The 12,769-nt window shown below is 47.6% G+C and overlaps 1 protein-coding gene across 2 annotated transcripts in view; it reads right to left on the bottom strand.

Moving 5' to 3' along the window:
* Positions 1–8,475, bottom strand: part of Rtf2 (replication termination factor 2) — a 29,974-nt gene extending 21,499 nt beyond the window's left edge. The window contains exons 1-5 of one of the 2 annotated variants that reach the window (XM_034496337.2): positions 8,295–8,475; positions 4,360–4,454; positions 3,688–3,781; positions 2,539–2,678; positions 2,178–2,256 (exon numbers count right to left, since the gene is read on the bottom strand). In XM_034496337.2, the coding sequence (XP_034352228.1) occupies positions 2,178–2,256; positions 2,539–2,678; positions 3,688–3,781; positions 4,360–4,454; positions 8,295–8,363 (477 nt within the window). In that variant the 5' untranslated portion in view covers positions 8,364–8,475. The remainder of the gene's footprint in view (positions 1–2,177; positions 2,257–2,538; positions 2,679–3,687; positions 3,782–4,359; positions 4,455–8,294) is intronic. The other variant, XM_034496336.2, reaches the window with a different exon arrangement.
* Between the last annotated feature and the right edge of the window lie 4,294 nt (positions 8,476–12,769).

Below are 12,769 nucleotides of genomic sequence, written 5' to 3'. Positions count from 1 at the left end.
GCACTTGCCACTCATCCAACACCCCAGCCAGACTCTTCTGCAGGCTCCTTGAAGTGAGGTGTGGTCATGTGAACAGGTTCTAACCAATGGAAGGTGAGATGCTCCAGGTACAATCTGCAGGTCTGACCTAAAAACCTTCCCAAGAGAGGTTCTCCCTGCTTCTCATCAAGTGGAGGGAAGAGAGGAGGGAAGAAACTGCCCAGCCAGACTTCTGTTGGGCATCCAGTACCCAAGGATGGTTCCAGCAGTGAGCCAACCTTCTATCAATGTCCTTATTAACAAACTTCAGAAACTTCACACTGCAAGTCAGAGTCTGGTTCCTAACAACAACAGGACTACTTATTTCTCAACTTAAAGACATCCTGTTTAGAATTTTTAGATGTAAAAAGGGCTCTGCGGAGTCACAACAACCCTTCATTCACATACGGGACCCTGGGCTCCAGAGACTACACGGACACATCAAGGGGATATGTTCCTCTGAGTTCCTGGGCTGGAGAGGCAGTCCCCAGTGTGGCAGTGCTGGGAGCAGGGCCTGGTGGCAGGCAGACATTACAGCCTCATGAAGTAATTAATGTTAATAACATTAATGTTGTGGGTATGTGTTCTTTATAAAGGACAAGTTCGTTCCCCACATGGAGCATGACCATACCTCAGACAAGATCTGGCAGTCAGTGGGGGAGGGGCGCTCCACAGACAGAAGACTCTGTCAGCAGGAGAGTGTTGCTCATGAACATTTGAATCCATGCTCACTCAGACGCTCCACTCCCTGCCCTCACTGTCACACACCGTGCTAACACCCTCCCCATTACCACATGGACTAATGCGCCTTTGCGGACACTGGCACCTTGCTTGGACTCCCAGCCTTATGAACTGTGAAGTGAATTTCTCTTCCCTATAAGCTGCCAGGTCTCTGTAGTCAGTGTCTGCCAGGCAGACTAGAATGAGAGGGGATACATGCGTGACTAGAAGATCCCCGCTCAAGCTCCTGCAGTCCTGCAGATGAAACACTGCCCTGCCCCACTGTGGAAGTCTAAGCCAGAAGCACCTGATCCAAGGAGGTGCTTCTCCAGACACCATCATTCAGATATCACGCCCCTTGTAACTCAAGTATCACTACCTTCACCCGGAGGCTCCTACATGCCACAGCTGCATCAAGAGGTCACCTCCCAAGGATACCACTTTTAAAAACGAAAGCCTGCCACGACATTTGCACATGCTATGAAGACTAGTCAGCCACTGTCCCAAGTCTCCACACAGACATCTTCATCCGTCAGCTTCGTGAATGGTGCAGGAGTGGAGGGTGTGCTTTAACCTCAAGAACATCTGGAGCCACTGCATGCTGGCTTTTTATCACCTTAGACTACAATCCATGCACACCAAGGTGGTCACCCCAGCCCTCAGTGTGAGGTGACTGTCCCCCACTATGTCTGCGCCTCCTCACCCTGGCCACACTTGCTGCTCGTTGACTCAGGCCCCTGCCTCTTCTGCCGCTGCCCTGCTCCTGCCCATGCTTTGCTAGTGCCTTGTGCCCTCAGCTCTGAACTCAAAGCTTCGGACGCCTTTGCTGCCCACTGCTAAGGCCGACCTTCGCTCCTCCTCTACACACCCTTGTGATCTCCCCTCTGAGTAAGTCACAGTGACAGACACTTCCGTGCGGGTCTCCCCAGTGGGAGGGGCATCCACAGGAGCAGAACTCTGGTGGATCTTTCCTTCAGGACATCCCACCAGTAAGAGCTAGAACAGGAGCTGCCATGACAACGGTTCACTAAAAGCCTTCAGCAGAGGCACCATCCATGACAGGTCTAAGTACACTCACACTCACTGAATGGTCAGCCATGGCTTCTATCCAAACACTACACTAAATGCCACAATTTGTGACGATGAGATCAGATGGGCAACAATGTCCCCAACAGAGACAAGGAAGGAGCACGTGAGGCTGAGGAGAGCAGGGCCCTCCAGGATGTCAGTACGGAGATGAAAGAACCTGGCTCTGAAGAGAGTGGCCGGGGACAGCCTGAGTGTGTTTGAGTATGTACCTGCAGCAGTGAAGGGCTATGGAAGAAGAGGCGACCTACATGCTTTCAGACGACTTTAGGATTTAAATATCAGAGGGAGAGATGTTGACGTGACTCCCTCAGCTGCCAAGAAGGAACAAATGGAATGTGGTGGAAACTCACCGTGTGACAAACTTCAGCTTTTATCTCCTTCAAGGCTCGTTCAGAAAACACACAACCGCAGCATCGGAGGAAGCAAAACCTGGAGAGGGACCAAGGGAGAGCAGCTTGAGCCAGCATTACGACCAGTGAGCATGCAGTACCCAACCACAGAGCAGGGAGGGCCACAGGGCAGAGAGGGCCACAGGGCAGAGCTGGGCCACTGTTCTGAGGGAGCTGAGCAGGGTGGGGAGTTGAGTGCACAGACGGCTACGGGGAAGGTGTCCACCATGCTGGCCCCACCCCACAAGGCCCTACTACAGCCCTAAGACAACACAGAGAAATGCAGCGAGACCGGGGGTCACATCACCCATGTCACTCTCACCTGTGCCGGCCGTTCATCTCCAGGCCCACCACAGGGCAGATGAACCGCGCTCGCTGGAGGTCGTCATGCTTGTCGCCCTTGGTGTTCCCTCGATCTCCTTCCCAGGCAGGGTTGTCAGAAAGCCTGAGCTCTGTCACATTCTGTGGAGAAGCATTAATAATGCATACATGAGATGAGCGCAGGGACCTGATCTCAGAACTGTGCAGGTCAGCAGCACCAGAAGGGGAAGAATGTAAGCTGACCCAACCGAAGACAGACACCATGTCAACATTCAGTATAGTCTTATCACATGTGTTTGTGTGTGTGTGAGAGTATGCACGTGCACGTGCTCCTGTGCTCGTGCTTGAGGCTCCGGCCAGATCAATGTCAGGTGTCTTCCTTGTGATCCTCCTGCCTCCTCCTCTTCAGCATATGCTCCTGGCACAAGCCACTGCAATCAGCTCATGTGTCCTGTACCTCTCCTCAACTTACTCCCTGAGAGCTCAACAATTCAGCACAACTACCTGCCCAGTAAGCTGCAGAGGTTCAATCAATCCCTGCGGCCCCCGAACAGTGTTTGTAAAACGGTGCTTTCTCTGTTTACTTACTTTAGGAAGCACACTGCAGCACGCCTGAGGAGGCCAGAGTAAGCTGCTGAGCTGGTTCTCTCCTTGCACCATGTGGGTACCAGGGACGGAACTCAGGTTACAGATCTGCGTGGTCAGGCAGTCAGCAGGTGCTTCACCCTCTGAGCCATCTTGCCAGTGCTGAGTTCAGTCTCTACTGTATACAGATTGTGGTGGTTTGAATATGTCTAGCCAGACAGGGGCACTATTTGGAGGTGTGTATATGTGCCACTGTGAGTGTGGGCTTTAATACCCTCTTCCTAGCTGCCTGGAAGCCAGTCTTCTCTTGTTTGACTTTGGATGAAGATGTAGAACTCTCAGCTCGTCCAGCCCCATGCCTGCCTGGATGCTGCCATGTTTCCACCTTGATGATAATGGACTGAACTCTGAACCTGTAAGCCAGCCCCAATGAAATGTTGTCCTTATAAGAGTTGCTTTGGTCATGGTGTCTGCTCACAGCAGTAAAGCCCTAACTAAGATACAGATCCTATTAAAGCAACCTTCCTCAGAGGCACCTGGAGCTCAGCCACACCCTGTGTCCTACCTTGATGCTTCTAATGTGCGATGTCGCCTTCCCTAGAGCCTTCTCAGCAGATTTGTCCAGCAGAAACTCGATGACAGCATCTTTGTTATAGAGTCTATAAGAGTAAGCATTAGTTTACTATTGCAGCAATGCTTTTGGATAACCAAACAGAGGGAAGACCTGAACATGACCCAAAAGTTGCCTGTCTTTGTTAACATTCTGTGCTGCTAAGAACAGGTATAAGCCTGTTTCAACTGCTGCCCCAACACACAAAGCAGCTGCTTAAAGCCAGGGTGGTGGACTTTGGTTTGGACTTTCCCCCCTGTCCTTCAAAAAGTAAAGATCAGATGATTTACAACCACCAGGCCCACATTCTTCAGCTGTAAGAACTGGCTGGAAGTGAGCAGCAGCAGCCCCTCCCCGCTTTAGACAGGTCATGCCCTCTCCACTCTGCCTCCCTGCTGTTCTCTACAGTACGTGTGGCTGCTTCATGCTTTGGGTTTATGTCTCAGCAGTTACTACTGGCTACTGAGTGTAAAACAAACTGAGTAAGAAGGTCAGGCTGTGTACAGACACAGGCTCATCTTCCCCTCTAAAGTGCTTAGGACAGCCCCTATTTGATCAATCAAGTACTTCAGTATTCTCTTTAAAACCAACAGAACAAATGCATCTTGGTGCATGAAGGATCCGTACCTGCCAAGCTCACAGGCAACTATTGGGCGCCTCAGGATTTCCTGACTTAGAGTACAGTAGTTCCACTGGGCCACCAGTTCAGCATCTTTGTCAACCTAAGAAAGAAAACACACACAGTCACTCCAGCCCATTCACGTGTAAGATGTATCTAATCCCGCACTGTGGTGGTGAAGGAGAAATGTCCTTCCCAAGCTCATGTATGATCGTGTGGTCTACAGTGGAAGTGTTTGAGGAGTTTATGAAACCTTGGAGGCGTAGCCTTGCAGGAGGAGGCACAGCCCTGAGGGTGGGCTTGGAGGGTTTATACCCTCGCCCTACTTGTCTTGCACTCTGTCTGCTTCCTGAGTGTGGATGAAAATGGATCAGTCAGCTGCCTCTCTGCCACCTGCCGCCATGGACACTCCCTCGAGATGCATAAGCCAAAATAAACTTTTCCATAAGTTGCTTCAATCAGGGCATTTTATCACGGCAGCAGAGAAACAACTAATACACATACTGTGGTATTTTTAACTTTAAAATCAGAATAATGACCCATACCCAGGAGCAGTAGTGACCAAAGCCAAGTATTTGAGAGTCTGAGGCAGGAGAATAAAATCTGAGGCCAGTCCCACCGGCACTGGTGCTTGACTCTACGTCGAATGGCCTGCGTTTGTTCCTGGGATCCATACGGTAAAACACAGAACTGACATTTGCAAGCTATCCTCTGGCCTCTACATGTCTGCCACACACCCTCCCTCCAACTAAATAAATGAATGTATTTTAAAAACGATAAAAGAAACCATGTAAATGGCCAAGATGCAGAGAACATGGCTCCACGGCAGGACATCTGCCTAGCATACATGAGGCTCTGTCTCCAGTGTAATAAGTACGTTGATTAAAAAAAAAAAAAAAAAAAAAAAAAAAAAAAGAATGGTGACATATGAACTTGCAACTCTAAAAAGTTTTAAGAAATTAAAGCAGGTGAGATGGCTCAAAGGTAAAACAAAACAAACAAACCCAAGTTCAGTCTGACCATTGGAACCCACAGTGGGAAGAACCAGCTTCCAAAGGTTGTTCTCTGACCCCCACACATGCAGCACATAACAAATTTTTAAAAGGTTTTAAATTAGTATTATATTAAATAAAGACCCACCAACACCAACACACACAAAGCAAGTTCATAGCCATCATTAAACTGTGTGTACAAGCTTTAGAAAGAGCAGAATGGGGGGGGGAGAAGAAGAGGGAGGGGAGGGCAGGAGGAGGTGGGGAGGGCAGGGAGCGAGCCACTCTGCACACACCAAGAGGTCCTCTACCTGATCTATCTCCAGTTCTAGTACCAACATTAATGTCTATATTTTTATAGTAAATTAACACCTTATACAACATAACTTTTTCCTGGTAACACCTAATACATCTTCCTGGATTATGGAGAGGGTATAAACGTACATTTCAGGGCTAGAGAAATGGCTCAGTGTTTGAGAGCACTTACTGCTCTAGTAGAGGACTCAGTTTGGATTACCAATAATCATGTTAGGCAGCTCACAATTCCAGTTTCAGGGGACTATAATGCCCTCTTTTGGCCCCCTTGGGTTCCTGCATACACATGGTGGACATAAACTCATGTATTTATAAACAAACAAACAAACAAACAAACAAATAGCAAAAAAAAAAAAAAAAAAAAAAAAAAAAGGGTGTCAACTTCTGATCATGATTTTGTCTTTCTGGTGACTGGTCCCCAAACCACGAGCTTATCTAGTCCCCATGAGCTGGATGTAGTTGCACACCTCTAATGCCAGCATCTGAGGCAGAGGCAGGTGGATCTCTATTGGTTTGAGCCTAGCCTGATTTACACAGAAAGTTCCAGGCTAGCCAGGACTATATAGTGGCACTGTATTTCAAATAAAAAGTTACCACACATCTCACTTAGGACAAGTGATATTTCAGTGGAACTCAGGAGCTGTGTGCCAAGGCAGGGGCAGATCCCCATGCCCACAGCTATATGATGACTTCATAACAGGCATTCCAAATGGAAGCTCTAGAAGGGGTAATTTGCCACTGGGGCCCAGAATAGTCTACACAACAAGCATTTAATAAGTACTTGGACAAAGTGGGTTAATAAAAACCACTCTTCCTGATCATTCTTCCTTTTTGTTTCGCTTCTGAGATCAGGGATTTTTGTTTTTATTTGTTTGGAGTGTTTGTTTGTTTTTTGACAACTCTTCCATTACTCCTTGTCAGCCCTGGGCACAAGGCAACAACAGTAAGATGAATACTTTTATGCACACATGAATGTGACATGAGGGCACTCTGTCCTCAGACTTTGAACACATGCTCAGTGCTCAGTGGATAAACGGAAACATCTTGGAGACTGCAGAGCTAAGACATTCAAGGACCCCAGAGCACATGGGAGAGAGATGCTTAGTCGATGATCACAGAGTCAGTGATCACAGAAAAAGGGAAAGCAGCAGAGGGGGTGAGGCCTAGAGAGTGACTGAAGTTGGCTGTGATGAAGGCTCAGCGAAGAAACGAGGAGAAAGAGGCGAGCAGCACACACTGTAACCCAGCACTCAGATAGCTGGGGCAAGCCTGGGCTACCTAACAGCAAAACCTTGCCTCAAGGGGTCCCCTCCCCCCCAAGTAAGGACTGAATGGAAAAAGTAATGATGTCACTATGAGTGAGGAATGTTCAGGTCGCTGGGGCAAGGTCTACGTTATCTAGAACAGAGCAAAAGAGCTACAGAAGGTAGCAGAAGGTGAGGGCAGAGAGACATGCAGAGGTTTGTCACATAGGACCCAAGGAGTTTATTAGGATCGTGTCAGGAAATTATGCAGTGTCTTAAGTACAACACTGGATGGGATTCACCTCCCACCCCAGAAGTTCTCCAAATACTGGATCAGGACCCAGGATCCTCCCCATGCTGAGAACTGTATCGGAGGCATTCCGTGACTTATATTATTAAACAGTCATCATCAACACTAGCTTTGAAACACACATAAATGAATGGGAACAGTGGTTCTCAACTCTAGGCCATATCACTTTAGTGGTGTGAACTAACTTTCCAGTACTTATTTTCCCTTCCATTACATTAGTGTGGAACTACACAATTCGCTCAATGTCTTGTAAGACTTACAGACTGTTCACTAATTTAGTAAAAAATATTCATTGTATCAGAAACTGTGCTAGTTCTGGAAAAGAGAACAAAAACAAAAACAAAAAACGTGCCCAGAGTCCACCAGTAGGAGCTTGCAGTCACACTGAAATCAGCTGGGATTAACTACCAATTCAGTGTGCTAAGTGCTGACATAGTTTAATAAGGGTCTCACTTCACATAAGGGAAAGGGCTCAGGGAGCCTTTAATACACAAAGTTCAGGCTGGAGAAGATGACTCAGTGGTTAATCCTTTGTACTGCTCTTCCAAGGACCCGAGTTTGGTTCTAACAGCCAAGTTTGACGGCTCACAAAAACCTGTAGCTCCAGCTCCAGGGGATCCGATGCTTTCTTCTGGTCTCCCTAGATACCACACTCATTCATAATATATATATACATACAAACACAACATTTTTTAAAAAGTATTTTTCAAATACCAAGGCTTGGTAGCCCACACCTTTAATCCCAGCACTCAGCAGGCGGGGGGTGGGAGGGGAGTTCCAGCCAGCCAGGATTTCACAGTGAGAGCCTTTCTTAAAAAGCAAACAAAACTACACAAAGTCCATAAATAGCATCTATCATCATAATCGTCGCTACCTGCAGATGCGTCCCAGTCCTGGCTAGGCCACTAGCTCTCCAGTCTCTGTCCTTTTTAGTGTTAATGTTTACATATCAACACCGCGGCTGTTGGGAGGATCTCCAGTCTAATCGTACTGTTCAGTGACTGCGAACAGTCAACCCTCCATAACAACAGTGTCTACCGGCACCGTTCATCCCCAGCCCCGCAATCCGCAGTCCCACTGACCTTCTCGACCTTCTTCGGCCCCTTCACCAGCTCGTGCCTCTTGGGGATTGTGCCTCCGTCGCAACCCATCCCAAAGCTGGAGGTAGAAGCCGCAACAAAAACCAGAAACCTTAGCAAACACTATAAGCCGTCTCTTCCGGGGTCTCTGGCGAAATCCTGCCTACTTCCGGCGCTCCTTGATGACGCACACAAACGGCGCGCGGCAAAGGGGCGGGGTCACCGCGCGAGGCCCTCTGAGACCTTGATCAGCCTCAGTTATCCTAGAAAAAGTTGTCTGGAGTTGGGCGTGGCTTCAGGGCGTCCTGCTGGAACATCCTTGGAGTGCGCCCACTTCCGGCCATGGTTGGGCCCTTCTATTTTGCTGTGGGTCCCGTAAGCTTGGGCTTGAGGGAGTACTGGGGAACATCTGTCGTAGTGGTCCCGAGGTCTGCGTCCCTGGCATTTTTGCAGACCTGGGCAAGCTTTGCTGTAGGTCTATGGATGAGATGGACGGAACCTGTCACTTCAGCTACCTCTCCTGTATTTTAAATCCAGACTTACAAAAGAAAAGACGTGAGGTGGGTGGGTCTGCTTGTGCACTACGTGAATGCAGATGCTTGTCGAGGCCAGAAGAGGGTGTTGAAACGCCCTAGGACTGGAGTTGTTTAGCTGGCGGTGAGCTGCTGGGGTTCTGTGATCCCTCAAAGAACCGCAGGCACTCTTAGCCACTGAGCACCTCACCACCTTGTATCCAGATGTTTTGGGGCAGAAGCTAGGGCTCCAGTGTCTCCAACAAGCTAAGCGTAGCCAGTCAACCCGTTGTGCCAATTAAAGAGATTAGTGACAGTGCAGGCAGAGAGAGTGTGACCATATTGGGAAGAGAATAAGGGATTCAATGACTCCTTCGTCTATCTTTGGGGTACCAGCATGAGCTGTAGGCCCAGAGGAACAACAGAGGCCAACAGCATGCATAAGTAAGCAGTCCTGGGTTAGGTATGGCCTCCTTCATTTCTGTGTCCCCGCCAGTCTTGTAAGGTGTCCAGTCTGAAGCCCCCACTGCGTAAAGTGACTAGATAGTCTCAGAAGACCATTTTTTCAGCGTTTTCACCCCCAACTTAGGGGAGTGCTGTGTCCTCTGCGGCTCTGCCTCTCCTAGGATCCTAAGTGGTTGCAGGCCCAGAAAAGTGACTTACATCTGTGCCTTCAGCTTTATGAATTATGTTGAGTTCAAGGCTAGGTTGAGCCTACATGGCATGTACTAGGGCCAACCTAGGCAACTGAGTGAGACATTGTTTAAAAAAAAGGGGGGGGCACGGATATGTTTCAGTGGTAAGTCATGTTTTTCTAGCATGTCATAAATGCATATGCCATACATACAGGAAATAGAACGGAATAACACTAAATACCGTCCACTTGGGGAATGGGTTTTTGAAGGGAGAGAGTCACACTTAGCTGTCTTAACAGTAGTTATACATCTGATTTTGTGGTGTCTGAAGTTATATAGCTCAAAGGATGCAACTTGCCACAGAGTGCAGAGACCAAGCAAAGGTTAAAGATTAAGTACAAGATTATGAGCTGGCTCTCTTAGTTCCCCGCCATGGGTGTGTTGCCCGGGTTTTAGGAGTGAGAGGGGTGTGCTGGTCCAGAGAAGCCCATAGACTTACGAGTATTCTGTCCTTATGGAAACATAGTCTGGTGGCGGTGGTAGTTTTCGGAAAGGTGGAACTCCCTATGTAGCCAAGGGTGATCTTGAACTTCTGATCCTCCTGCCTCCATCTCTTCAAGGCTGGGATAACAGGTGTGCACCACCACACCCAGTTTTACAATGCAGGGGGCGGCACCCAAAGCTTTGTGTGTGATAGACAGACACTACATCCAATGAGACAGCTCCTCAGCACTCACGTTGTTTTTAACAGCCCTGGTGTTTTGTTTGAGACGTGGTCTTACTATGTAGCCTTGGCTGGCCTGGAATTCAGTATGTAGACCAGGTTGGACCATGGAACTCATGGAGATATGGCTACCCCTACCTGGCTTAATTAGTTATTTAATGTATCTCTTTGAAAAGGAATGTAGTCTCTGGGCAATCATCATTTTTTTCTTCCTCTTCTTCTTTTTCCTCCTCTTCTTCACCCTCCTTCCTCCCCTCCTCCTCTTCCTGTTCTTCTTGGGACAGGGGCTTACTGTGTAGCCCTGATTGGCCTTGAACCCACAGAGATCCATCTACGGGCAAAAATGATTTGTCAGTTAAGATGCATTTCTTTCTGAAAAATTCTAGTTGACACTAGATAAGAGGTTCCCCATTTCCAATGTCCCTTTAAATTTTCCTTTTTTATCCTCCCTCCCTCAATAGCTATATATTAGAATTTTCAAGTCTTTAAAATTTATTTTGATTTTATGTGTATGAATGGTTTGCTGGCTTGTATGTGTGTAGACTGCAGCTCATGTGTAGAGGTCAGAGAACAGTTTACAGAGCCGGTTCTGTCTTTCCACCATAAAAGATCCTGCGGACCAGCAAGCACCTTCATCCACAGATCTGTCTCACCCACTGGCCCAAGGAGTTTCATAAATATGATTTGTTTGAGGAGTGGTACATGCCTATAATCCTAGCACATGAGAAGATGGTGGTTTTGAAGCTAGCCTGGGCTACACAGCAAGACCCTCTCTTTTAAAAAATGTATTTGCATCAAAACAGATGCATGACACTCAGTGCTTGTCACACTGGAAGCTTGCTCGGTGAATTGTCACTGCTTCCATCCTCTCGGTGAGTGAACATAATCGAGGCCAAGTTGCTGTCACCACCACCCGCCGTTTCCTCTTTTCACCTCTACGAGATGAAAGAGGAAACGGCACAGAATGTTGCATATTAGAAAAAAACACTCATCAAGAAGTCTCCAAAAGCTGAGCAAATGCATCTGATTCTAAAGCCCTGGGCAGTCTTCTGAAATAGTGCCATCTTTGCAAAAAGGGAAGGAAGCATCTGCTGCCAAGAACAGTGTTTCAGGATTTCATACAGAATAGGTTTGCTCTTATTTGACAAGGATTTTCTTTGCTTGCTCTGTAGGGTCTCACATAGTGCAGGCTGGCCTCAAAATGACCCTGAAGTCCTCATCCCCTCCTCATCTATGAGGTGCTGGAGATGGAGGTCAGGGCTTTCTTTGTGCTAAACACACACTGTAGCAACTTACCCAAACTCAAGAAATTTAAAAATATGAAAAGCAGCACCAGGTCGCAGGTTGCAAAGCTCTCTGTCACTGAGGAAAGGCAGGGTTCAAGTTGATCAGGCATTAGGACAGTGCTGAGCCAAAGAGCCAGTGCAAGTAGATGCTGTTATTGTTGAGTGATAGACATTACCCTTTGATTCCCTGTAGCACTCCCTGCGTGCAGCTGCAGCCCATCCCTGCTTCTAGCTGCCTCTCCAACCTTGCAATGGGTGTCTTCCATTTCTGCATATCTGGGCAGACCATGTGGCATTTTGTTCTGAATTATCTTCTCAAGGATCTGCGGCTGACAACCTTAAAAGATAAAGATAGTTTCTTCCTCCAGATTGCAGGGCAGCTTTTATTTTTGAAAAAAAAAAAAAGAAAAGCAAGCAAACCCATTTATCCATCTATCTACTGATAGACACTTATTACTTTTTGACAGGGGATCACTGTATAGCCCTTGGTGGCTATACCAGGCTGATCTCAAATTCACAGATATATCTACAGATAGATGTATCTATATCTATAGATATCTATATAAATAGATATAGGTGTAATCTTTTGGGGGGGTTCAAGAAAGGGTTTTTTTTTGTGTGTGTGTGTGTGTAGCCCTGGCTGTCTTGGAACTTGCTTTTTAGATCAGGCTGGCTTCAAACTCACAGAGATACACCTGTGACTCTGCCTTCATATGTATTTTTAAAACTGAAACAAAGTCTAACTAAATAGCCCTGGCTGCCCTCAACTTGCAGCAATCCTTCTGCCTCTGCTTCCCAAGTGCCAGCTGCTGAAAATCAGATAAATAATGGTGTCTTAGAGATACAGCTCCACCCATTATGCTTAGGATCGGTTGTAAAATTCGAGACATTCCTAAACTCACAGCTCCCTGGCTCTGGTACAAACCTCTTGTGTCCCGCCTTCATGTGAGCATACCCCTATATCCCCCGACTTGGGGCTGAAGGGACATGGATCAGTCAATGTGAAAGGGAGCGTCAGTTGCTTTTGGTGCTGCCAACCCTTGTCTCTGGGCAGATGTAGGTCTATGCATTGTGCCTGGCTGCCACGCTTAGGAGAGCCAGCTCCAAGGGTGGCTCTTGATCAGCATATGGGAGCTTAGAATTGGGAAGGCTCCTCACCATTCCCAGAGTGACTAAGCCTGGCTCTCTTCACCTAAACTACACATACAGTGTGATTCAGTCTAACCACCTGCTTTCCCCTGGATAGTGGCACATACTTTTAATCCCAGCACTTGGGAAGCAGAGGCAGGAGGATCTCTGTGTTCTCAAGGCCAGCCCTGTC

The sequence above is a fragment of the Arvicanthis niloticus genome, chromosome 2 (genome assembly GCF_011762505.2).
Source record: "Arvicanthis niloticus isolate mArvNil1 chromosome 2, mArvNil1.pat.X, whole genome shotgun sequence".
NCBI classification, from domain to species: Eukaryota; Metazoa; Chordata; class Mammalia; order Rodentia; family Muridae; genus Arvicanthis; species Arvicanthis niloticus.
Note: the sequence above shows the minus strand (reverse complement) of the source record. Positions and strands in the feature narration are given on the sequence as shown.